Consider the following 12,036-nt stretch of genomic DNA (forward strand, 5'->3'; position numbering starts at 1 on the left):
ACTGCAGCAAAGACATGAGCATGGAGAAAGTTCTGGAAGGCAATGTTCTGGGATGGAAGGCCTAAGTATAGTGGTCAGTGCAGGCCACAGGAGGGGCTTAATAACAACTTATGTGATGAGAGGTAGAGGGAGAGACAGGTGAGTCTGGATTGTCTAAGTTGAGATGTCATGAGACCAGCCAATTCGAAGAAGCCCCTCTCTCCCTCTCTCTCTTTCGGAGAGGCACAAGCACATACACAGACATATACACACATGGCAGTAACTTCCGCCTACCAAATTCAATCACAAAGCTTCGGTCGGCTCAAGGTTATAGCAGAAGATACTTGCCCAAGGTGCCACGCGAGAGATTGTTATACTAACAACAGAAAACTGTGGAGAAAAAAGAGAGCATGCCAGTGGGTCAGAAGCTGGAGCATGTCTGGGAGTGACTTAATACCAATCAGTCAAGTATACTTTCTCCATATACAGTCTAAAATGTTTATATATACAACGATAGCAAAGTTCTGTATATGAAAGTAATTATACTCCAATATGAGGTTAACTTTTTGTGTCAGTAATTGTTAGAGGCTAAAGTATTTTCTAGCTCCAAAGAGAAGAGCCAATCTTCTGAGATGTGACCCTATGTACATTTGGTTTCATTTTTATATATTCAAATTAACCAAATTATATATTTGTATGTAAATACTATCTTATATCTTTTATCTTTTATTTGTTTCAGTGATCAGACTGCGGCCATGCTGGGGCACCACTCTGAAGAATTTTTAGTTGAATGAATTGACCTCAGTACTTGTTTTTTTTTTATAAGCCTGGTACTTATTCTATTAGTCTCTTCTACTGAACTGCTAAGTTATGGGGAACATAAACACACCAACACCTGTTATCAAGCAGGACAAACACAGACATAAAGACACATACATGTGGTTGGGAAGCAAGCTTCTTACCACACAATCACACCAATAATGCAAAAAGACTTGCAATGGAAGTCTTTTGTTTCCACTCCAACTGATGTTAGAGTGGATTTGATCTCTGATATCAAGTCGTTGTGCTAAACCAGCTATTACAGTTATTACCCAAAACAGTTCTTGCTACTTACCTCATCTGGGTCATTTTTCAAACTGTCATCAACTTCAATATCATTTACATCTTTAGATAATTTTTCCAACGGATCTTCTTCTTTCTTCTCACAAGAAATCTCTTGAGTTTTCTTTGACTGACTTACTTCATTGTCATCTTTCTCTATTTCATTTTCTTGCTTCTCTGTTTCATGTTCTTTTTCATCTTTTTCTTGCTTGGAAGAATTTAAATCACTTTTTTGTGGCTTCTTTTCATTTTTGTCTTTTGGCTTTTCAGAACCAATCCACAAAGAAATGGCATGAAATGTGTTAAGGTGGATGTATCTTTCAAATCATTCTTATGTATATTTGGGCAAATTATGACAGAAGACAAAAAAAAAAATCACATCAATGATGAATATGATAATGATGATGATGATGATGATGTGATGTTTATCTGAATAAAAATGGCCTTCCAGTGATCATGTTTACCAAAATCAAGTGGAGAAGAAAGTATAATAACATACAAAAAAATACTCTTAGCTTCTTCCTTGTAACCTATGCCTACTTGAATCCTGCCAAAGGAGATCTTAGGAGGAAGACAGGACTTTGTATATAAATACAACACTGTGAGAAATTGACAAATACACCATACATATTTCCAACTGATGCATTTACAACCTGAGGCTAGGTGGGCATGAAAGGAAGCAGCAAACCTTGTTAAGTGAAGATAGAGTAATGGGGAGTTGTATAAAGAAGATAGAGCAATGGGGAGCTGTATGAGATAGAGTGAAGATAGAGTAATGGGGAGTTGTATAGAGAAGAGGTCTGACAGGATTCTGACAGCAGCTGACATTGTCAAAGTGGAATTAATGATGATGATGGTAATAACAAGAGAAATCAAACATCAGCAATCACTAAAGGCATAACAAATTTAGAAATGGTTTTTCAACTTATTCTACAAGTTTGCTTTTTCAAAATAGGTTTCTCAATATTTATACTGAGTAAATAATTAACAGTGATGTCAATTATAAATTTGAATAGATACGAGGGTGGATGTGAAGCAGCTGTGACAGCAAGAGCAAGACTTGGCTGGGTGAAGTTCAGGGAATGTGGAGCGTTGTTATATGGGAAAAGGTTCTCATTGAAGACAAAAGGAAAGGTCTATAGGAGTTGTGTGGGAGCTGCAATACTGTATGGGAGTGAGACATGGTGTTTGAGGGAGAGAGAGATGGCAATTTTGAGAAGGACTGAGAGAGCAATGGTGAGAGAAGTGTGTGGCATGAGGCTGTTTGATAAGAGGAGGACTGAGGGCTTGATGGGGATGCTGGGGTTGGAGGAATCAGTGTAATGGCTGGCAAGGGTGAATGGAGTGCAGTGGTATGGGCATGTGTTGAGAAGGGATGCGAAGCATGTTCTGAAGAGGGTGCTAGACTTTGAGGTAAATGGACAGCAAAAACGAGATAGACTGAGGAAAATGTGGAGGGGACAGGTGGAGGAGGAGATTGGGAGGGTTGGCTTCAAAAGGGAGGTGCCCAAAACTGGGCAAGATGGTGAGACGGTGTGAGGGCAGTTACTATGGCATTGAGGTAGATCCAGTCACCTCTGTTGACGAGGATAAAACCCGGATTCAAAATGTTAGATGATGATGTTTCCTTTTCAACTAAAAATTTTACATCTTAATACAAATCTTAGCTACAATCCCCTTAACTCGGTCACAAAGAACCTAAGTAGAAAGAGTACCTATTCTTCAGACTAATGTCAATAAAACATAAAAATGTTAAATACCAAGATATGTTGTGACAGCCAAAAATACATGAAAAATAAATGAGCTAATATATTGGCCTAACATTTTAGTGAAAGTAAGTATACAAGATCATTCTCAGCTAAGATTCAAATTTTAAAGAAGTTTTTCTTTTTTGTAGCTTGTACAGAAGCATCAAGTAAGCTTTGTCTCTAAAAGGATGATAATAGAATTGGAGGAACACTATGGAAAACTTGAAAACATATTGTTAAAAATAATGTAAAAGGTTAGCAGAAAAAATGTAATCTAAAAGAAGAATCAAACCCATTCTGTGTAGAAAAACAGACAAAACTGTTAGTGATGATAATTAACCTGATATTAAAAACTTATGCTTTATCCAAGTTTTTTCAGTCACTTTTGAATAAAGGGTGGTGAAAAGGATATTTTGATCAAACCAGCAGCTGTCATTAAACTGAAAGGTGGCATATACAATCCGATGGAGATATACCGGTTGGTAGCAGGCATTAAGTAAAAGAAGAAGGATTGATGGAATCTCTCAAGAAGGTTGTTGAGACTACGGAATATGCCTTCCACAATCCTGTAAAAATAAACAAAAACAATAGCAATTCATGGCAGTTAAGGTTTGAACATTCAGGAGGTGTTTTCACCCTACAAAAATAGTTATTTTCCTCAAATACATCTTACTCATTTTAACACCTGCTTTTCCATGCTTGCATGTCTCAGACAGAATTCATTGAAATACATTTTCAAAGTCAGATACCCTTTCTGTTGCCAACCCTCATCTGTTTCCATATAAAATAACATTTCCCTATGGTATGTTATTTCATGTACGACTAAAAATGAACCACATTAATTTCATGGTATTCATTTACAACCATTGCATAATGTCAGAACAAGCATACACACAGACATGTATGTACATATAGATATATACATATATATATATATACACACACATATATATATATATATATATATATATATATATATATATATATATATATATATATATATATATATATATATATATATATGTAAACATCCAATGATGAGAATGAGCGCTCAACATCATATTGGTGGATAACGATTCTTTAATTGTGTATTAAGGTTTGGTTTCATGTTAAGGAATACCTCAGAAATTATCAGGCATATCTCATAGAAAACATCGGTGTTTATCTCCATTTTGGATTAAAACACAGAAAGTCATACACGCATACACACACAATGGGCTTTTCTCAGTTTCTTATTTCTTTACTGCCCACAAGGGGCTACACACAGAGGGGACAAACAAGGACAGACAAACGTATTAAGTCTATTATACTGACCCCAGTGCATAACTGGTACTTATTTAATCTACCCCAAAAGGATGAAAGGCAAAGTCGATCTCGGTGGAATTTGAACTCAGAACAGCATTTCACCCGGCATGCTAATGTTTCTGCTAGCTCGCCGCCTTATCTCAGTTTCTGTCGGCCTAATCCACTCACAAGGTTTTGACCAGCCCAGAGCTGTAGTAGAAGACACTTGCCCAAGATACCATGCAGTGGGAGAAAACCTGAAACCATATGGTTAAGAAAACAAGCTTCTTAACTATATGGCCACACTTGCATCTATCAAATATATGTACTCTCATCAAATAAAAAGTAAAGGGTAAGGGTAGAGACTGTCTTCGGTCATGAATGACCATGAGATTGCACCTAGAAAGTACCCCTCCAAGGTACAAGTCTAGGCAAGGTTGTTTTTATGGAAGATCAACAGTTGCCCATGCATACCAGCCTCCCCTCTCCACACCACCAATGTTATCCAAGGGTTAGGGTTAGGGCCAATACAGCATGGCACCTATGACGTTGCGTTTCATTTCTATAGCTGAGTGAACTGGAGTAATGTGAAACAAAATGTCTTGCTCAACACACAGCCTGGACCGGGAATCAAACTCACAACCACATGATTGTAAGCCCGATGCTCTAATCACTGAGCCATGCACCTTCAAATGCATATAAGACAAACATGTTGAGAATATACAAGAGCAAGGCAGAGGCATAGCAAGAGGGAAACAGTTGCTCCTGTTTCATGCCTGATATTTAAAATGTGAGTGCCAAAAGAGTGTTTGCCCCACAAATGTTGAGAATCATTGTTACACAACTGAAGTGTGGTAAAAAGTGACATGATTTCATAGTAACTGCTTGCAACCAGGTTTTAGAACAAGTATCACCTAAAAAGGTTGGCATCAGGAAGGAGCATCTGATCAAAAGCACTTTCTCACTAAGTCTCATGTAACTTGTGTCACAATGGAAAAGTAGACATGAGAATAATGAACTAAAAGCAGGTGAATGAAAGAAAATTATGAATAAGGCTGTTAAATCTATTTTAAAATGGAAAGAACATTGGCAAAGAATAAAGACAATTTGAATAGATCAACATTGCAGGCCTCTCAACATAAAAATTCAACCATGGAAAAAATGAATGAGGCTGATGATTTAATAAAACTACTTACCGACCAGTTACCATTAAATCTGATGTTTTCTGCCCAAATGCTCGTGATACACCTTGAAGAGTGACAGCTTCAATATGGTAGCGATGAAATAGGCCATGGTTCCCAGAAGGAGATCCAGATGCTTGAGTTTTCATCATACGCAGCATAGTCAGTAATGAATGTTTGAATCCATTTAGTGAATCCGGATCATAATAGTCATACTGTGAACAACAAAGAATATTACAAGATTAAATCTATGGAAATTCAGCAAAGAAAGAATACTTGCCAGAAAAATAAAGATAGTCATTGACTAATGTATTACTCTAACTAAATATTTCTAATTAACTTTTTATGGCCAAACCATTAAAATAATGTCAGTCATTAACTAACAGCGCTTTTATTCCCACTCCATATTTATTTCTAAACTTACCTGAAAAGTAAGCATAGTAAATATGTCTCACAAATGATATTAACTTTCTTTTTCGCCAACACGGACTATCCTAGAGATAATAGGGTTATTTTTTCCCTTTTAATTTTTTCTTTTTTTGACTATTCCATAGAACAGAGTTAGTAAAGTTTGCAGCACTCGAAATCTTGCCAAAGAATATAGAAATTCTATAGTCATTTGTAAAATGTCATTAATATATTTAGTCTGAACATAATCATTAATAGACTTAGTTTATGTGAACATACTTTGTCTTCCTATGCCGTCAGGTTCAATATACTGTTTCATATGCTCTTTTTATTAAGGTTTAGGCAATTTATAGATACATGGCTTGAATACAACAAGAGGATCTAAGAAGATTTGAAATTGTGATAATCTATTTTCTGATAAAATCCTCTCATAATTTGGGTGTTAAGCCAAAGCAATTTTCATAGCAAGACTGGATTATATTATATGTTGTATGGTGTAATATATGATTAAATAGATTAATGAATTAATCGTATGACTGAATTCAGTTTACCATAAAAAGAAATATTATAAGAGATATGGTTCGGGTTGACCAGTGGATTGAAATCTTCCCCTGTCAAAAACTGTGCAACGAATTTTATTCACTAATTTCCAGACATTAAAAAGATTCATGTACAGGCTTCATCTAGACAACACATGTGACATGCTTAGTTTTTAGGATGAGCTACAAAATGTGGGTTTTCCACAGCATAAACTTTATCTTCTGTATTTCTATTTACACTAGGCTTTGATTGATCTATTTTCTAATTAATTAATAAATTAATTAAAGACAGACAGACCGAAAGACAGATATTTTGCATAAGTTTCAGATTAAGAAGTTTTGTGTCTATAAGTAAGTTTCTAATGTTTGTTATTTTTATCCCATAAGGTTGTGGTATAGTCAATAAGAGCATTGAAACTATATTAGGAAAAAAGGCCTGGAATTTATATTCATCAATGGATTTATTACATATCAGTAGAAGATCAGTGAAAATAGAAACACAATGATGAGATTAATTGCTGAAGTACTAAAAGAGTAGATGATAATAATAATAATAATAAAAATTATTTTAAATAAAAACTGAACAAAATATGAATGAAGAATTTCAAGATACCTGGTTGTGCAGCCTCACAGAGTCACCTTCACGCCGGCAAAGACGCACAACTAGATTGACAAGATCAAGGTTTGGCAATTGACCATTGAGGCCTTCCATCTTGATGTTATAATAAGCTACTTTCTCAAGGGGGATCTCTAAATTAAGAGCAGCTTGAATTGACCCACTTCGACCCCATAAAGTTCCTGGAAAAACATCTAAAAAAATGTAAATTTTATTACAGATTGAAAAATTAATGAGTATCAGGGGTAAATGAATATTGTTCATTATTATGAATCTATAAAATATATTGTTGCACAATATCTATAGGAAGTCAACCTGCCAGCTATATACACACTTCTGTATGTAACCCCAAACATAGATTTAGATATTTGAACACTTATTCAGAATTACATTTCAATAAATATTTTTAGTTCACATTCATCATCATCGTTTAACGTCTGCTTTCCATGCTAGCATAGGTTGGACGATTTGACTGAGGACTGGTGAACCAGGTGGCTACACCAGGCTCCAATCTGATTTGGCAGAGTTTCTACAGCTGGATGCCCTTCCTAACGCAAAAATTCCCAACCCAGTAATACAATGTTCTTAAACATAGAGGCAGACATTTGATTAAGAATTTGCTTGATAATTACATGGTTCCCACTATACAGCATCTTGGGCAAGTGTTTTCTATTACAGCCTTGGGTTGATCAATGTCTTAGATGAAATTTTGCAGGTAGAAACAGTCAGAAACCTGTCATGCACATGTGTGTGTGAGGCTATACTTGTATTCTTAATGTCCTGTAACTAAGCAGTTCAATAGAGATGATGAAAATAAATACCAAACTTAAAAGTAAGAACTGGAGTTGATGCAATTGCCTTCTAGGTGATACCTCAGCTGGTCACAAATAAACAAGTAAAATAGTAATGGATTTGGCCCATGAGTCTAGGACTTGTTATCATTATTATCTTCATCATCATTTAATGTCTGTTTTCCATGTTGGCATGAGTTGGACAGTTTGACAGGAGCTGGCTAGCTGAAGAGCTACCCAGGCTCCATGTTTTGGCATGGATGCCCTTCCTAACACTAATCACTTTCCAGAGTGTACTGGGTGCTTTTACGCAGTACTGGCACAGGTGTGTTTAGATGGAACCAGTATGGGTGCTTTTTATGTGGCACCAGCACCCACAAGCCTGCATGATTAGGAATGCAAAGACAACCATGATTTTAATTAGCTTGACATGTCTTCTCAAGCACAGTAAACCACCAGGAGTCTGGGTCCTCTGTCATCCACTCTGTGAGGCCCAGAAAATATTTGTGTGCTATAATTCATAAAATATTTGCTCATAAGAGAGGCAACAAAATAGAATATGGAAAATAATGTGGAAATATATCATTATTTTAATCATCAACAGACCTCTTTTATTAAGTCTGTCTACTTTTTACTTCTAATATTAAATAGTTAAAAACCCAACTACCTTCACATTTCTTATTTCACATTAAAGCTAAAAATTTTCAATGCAATTCAAATATTTTTTCAACAACAGTAAAGAAATATAAGAAATTATTGTCTTCTCAATAAGAAAACACATTTGACTTCAGAAAGTTTTCTTAGCTAAATGGACTGATTATATTTACTGCATCTTTCATTTCAATGAAAATGTATTCCATCAAAAGGAACAACATATCATTATCGTTCACTTAATAATAATGAACAGTGTTTCATTTACTCCATATAATCTTGAATATAGAACAAATTTATAATTAAATACAAGTTCACTTACATTTTGAAGACTGTACTTGGTGATAACCATCAAGCCATGCTTCAATACCTATGTGCTCATGCTGTGTGAGCAAGAAAATGATATCCTTAGCCCAAAAGGTGTGTTCTGAAACAGTTAAAAATCAATCTTAAGAACTCATCAACATGTGTTCAATATAAAATGAATAAGTAAATAAATATATAAATAAATATATACTAAAATGTATGGTATAAATAGATTTGAAGACAAAGTGTCAGTGAGTTTGTTGTAAAAACAATTCATAACAACAATCATTATTATAATCAAATTAAGTAATAAGTGTGTGATGCCAGGAAAGAATTGTGGACATAAATGCTAGGACACCAAACTAAATACCTTCCATTCTTATCAGTTCAATTTGGATTTTTACCCATTCAAGGCTCAAAGACAATAAAAAAAACAAAAAACACAAGTACCAGTACAAGAGCCAATTCAGTAAATCATATATGCTTCCTTGAACTCTTGAACAAAAATCATTTTACAAAACAAGAGGGAGAAAAAAAAGTAATGTTAAAAATGTTTCTAATTAAGCAATGTCAATCAATAAATCCCAGGGTCAACTTCACTTGGAAGAGTCGTGCTCCTCACATGGGCAATTATATTTTGGCTGCTCTAGAGTAGGAAGCAAAAAAAAAAAATCTATTTGCATTTGTCTCACAAGGGAAAACAAAGAATATTGTTTACCAAGAGGTTTTGTAGGAATTACTACATTCTACAATGCACTCCAGTACCCACTGCTCTTCGTGAATGGTAAGGGTGGATACCATTTCAGCATTCCACAACATAATACCAACTGCACCAACAAAGCAATCTCCTGCATGGACTTCAGTATCAAAGTCTATTCTTCAATTACTCCCACCAACCACATGGTAAGCCATTACACCTTATTTTTTCAAGTAATTCATTGCTACATATTCTCATGTAACTGCATAGGCCCAGTTTATGTTTCTTATTCTACAGCCACACCAGCAATCCAATGTCAACCCTTTGCCTTCTGCAACATTTCAACAGTTCACTTGACCGTTGCTGTCTCCCATTGCAGCTCCTTTCCAGAATGTACCCATTTACATACAATATCTCCATTACACCAACATTCGTTCAATTGTCAACCATACGATGGGTCGTGGTCGATGCAGTGCTGACCACTGCAAAGGGGAGTATATCCACTGACAGTTTTTTGGTGTGTTCAAAGATCACATACCCCACCCCCATTTTTCCATGACAGGTTACGGCCTGCAATTCTCCAAACGGATGCATGGCATGTCTCTTAGTCGAATTAGCCCATCATTTACTCCACAAATGTTTTGTCATCAATGCTGCACTTCCCCTGTATCACATTTCAACATAACTGTAATATATATCGAAACTATGCCTTTTTAATCCCAAGCAATGCCAGATAATCTCTGCTAGTCGTTGAGAAAAAATATAATCAGTAATAACCTTGGATTGGTTTCATTGACTTTACTTGTTTTCAAACTGTAATAACTATAATATACTCCTTTAGTGGGGAATCAAATCATTATTTGACATTCAATGATGGAATGGATTTGACAGGTCTACAACATGGCATGTTGTCACTTGTTGGCTCAATTCCATGTCAGCTTATCAGCAACATTAAATTCTAAGATCAAATTTTGTCACTTTTTCCTATATTGTCCTTGAATTCCTTCTCTTATAATCTTTTGACAGCACATGACACTTTTTCATCCATCAAATGAATTTGCATAACATAACCACAACACTCTGTCACACACATATATCAACTGATCCCTTTAATACTCAGTTGTGTCATTTCTGTTGCCTTTCATACAGATCCAAAAGATCATATTCAGTTTACATATTTTTTACCCCAGCTTTTACATTCAATGCTCATATCTAACTACCAAGTAGCCTAAAAAATCTATTCATTACACACAGAAAGAAGTTCTTTGTTGTCAGTAGATATAACACCTTCATACCAGTTAAAATTATGCCAACACATTCTCCATAAGTATGTTAAATCAATGACATGATGATAGTACAATTAAATAACAATAAATATGAAATAGCAAATTCAAAACTTGGACAATAAGTTCATTAGCAAATATATATATATATATATTGATATCAACTGATTTACTCAAAGGTTAACTTACTTTTGAAGAACTTGGTTAAAGCCAGCATGAGAGCAATTCCTCCACTGGTATCAGTCAGTGTTTTAGAGATCATATTCTTAGATCGTATAGGGACAGAAAGAACCACTGCTTCTGTACTTGAAGCACGAGGAGCCCTTAAAATAGCATAAACATTTTGACCAGGGACTTTCTGAAATTAAACACATTTATATAGAAAATATATGTAAAAAATAGTTTGGGAAAATATAAGAAGGATATTTGCATAAAACTTATTATTATACATAAGCAACGAGCTATTTTCAGTTTATTCAGCGAGCTTATTTATGAGATTGATGTACTCCCTACTTCATTACCAAGATACTTTTTGGTGGAAAGAAACTGCATGGAAGCCTTTCAATGAAGCCATTCCTGTTCTTGGGTTACAAACTTCATCTGTTGACTGGTTAAATACTACCACCTTGCCATTAAGTATATTTTACTACAATCCACTTTGTTCCAAGCATTCAGGTCATGCTTCAGAGGCTCTGGAAGAAGTCATGGGTGCTGCCATTGCTCGTTAGCACAAGAATTGCTATTACGAAAATAATGATCTTACTACAAGCAGTAATTGTTTTTAATCAATGCTGTTTTTATTTTAGCATAAAAACACCTAGCCAGATATTAATGTCTGACAGAATTATTTGAAAATAACCATTATCCTCCCTTTTACTAGTCAGGGTAGAGAAGAAGGGAGAAGAGATCTGAAAAAGTAAAGTGTGCAATGCTCTTTCTCCTCTGGTCAAGCCATTAAAAAAATGTTATAAAACCTGCCTAACACTAACCACTCAGCTACAATGCATCATGTCCTTGCTAGTATAGACTAATATGACTTGCCAAAGAGAGCGACTCAACTGCACTAATCAATGTTTGTTTACTAGTGCAGTATCACAATATCATACCAAAGTCAAACATATTTAGTACATTCTTTTGACTCACTTTGATCTGATTTGCAAATGTGCCAATGAATACTTATTCCATTGTTTCAGACATTGCAGTCATGCTGGAGCACCACCTTAAAGGGTTTTAATGAAACAAATTGGCCCCAGTACTTATTTTAAAAAAATTTTAAGTCTTCTACTTATTCTAGCAGTCCCTTGTGAAAAACTGCTAAGTTACAGGGACATGAACAAACCAGTACTGGTTGTCAAGTGGTGTGGGGGACAAACACAGGCACAAAGACAAACACACACACACACACATGTACATATATATATATATATATATATATATATATATATATATATA

General features: G+C 35.2%; 1 protein-coding gene across 4 annotated transcripts in view; it reads right to left on the reverse strand.

Annotated features, from left to right (window-relative positions):
• Nucleotides 1–1,051: 1,051 nt before the first annotated feature.
• The window catches only part of LOC106870185 (glycosylphosphatidylinositol anchor attachment 1 protein), an 83,326-nt gene continuing 72,341 nt past the window's right edge, over nucleotides 1,052–12,036 (reverse strand). For all 4 annotated transcript variants that reach the window (XM_052966479.1, XM_052966478.1, XM_052966476.1 and 1 more), the window contains 6 exons: nucleotides 10,774–10,942; nucleotides 8,621–8,725; nucleotides 6,854–7,050; nucleotides 5,309–5,508; nucleotides 3,241–3,394; nucleotides 1,052–1,372 (listed from right to left, as the gene is read on the reverse strand). In XM_052966479.1, coding sequence (XP_052822439.1) covers nucleotides 1,067–1,372; nucleotides 3,241–3,394; nucleotides 5,309–5,508; nucleotides 6,854–7,050; nucleotides 8,621–8,725; nucleotides 10,774–10,942 — 1,131 coding nt within the window. In that variant the 3' untranslated portion in view covers nucleotides 1,052–1,066. The remainder of the gene's footprint in view (nucleotides 1,373–3,240; nucleotides 3,395–5,308; nucleotides 5,509–6,853; nucleotides 7,051–8,620; nucleotides 8,726–10,773; nucleotides 10,943–12,036) is intronic.

This window comes from Octopus bimaculoides, chromosome 3 (genome assembly GCF_001194135.2).
Source record: "Octopus bimaculoides isolate UCB-OBI-ISO-001 chromosome 3, ASM119413v2, whole genome shotgun sequence".
NCBI classification, from domain to species: domain Eukaryota; kingdom Metazoa; phylum Mollusca; class Cephalopoda; order Octopoda; family Octopodidae; genus Octopus; species Octopus bimaculoides.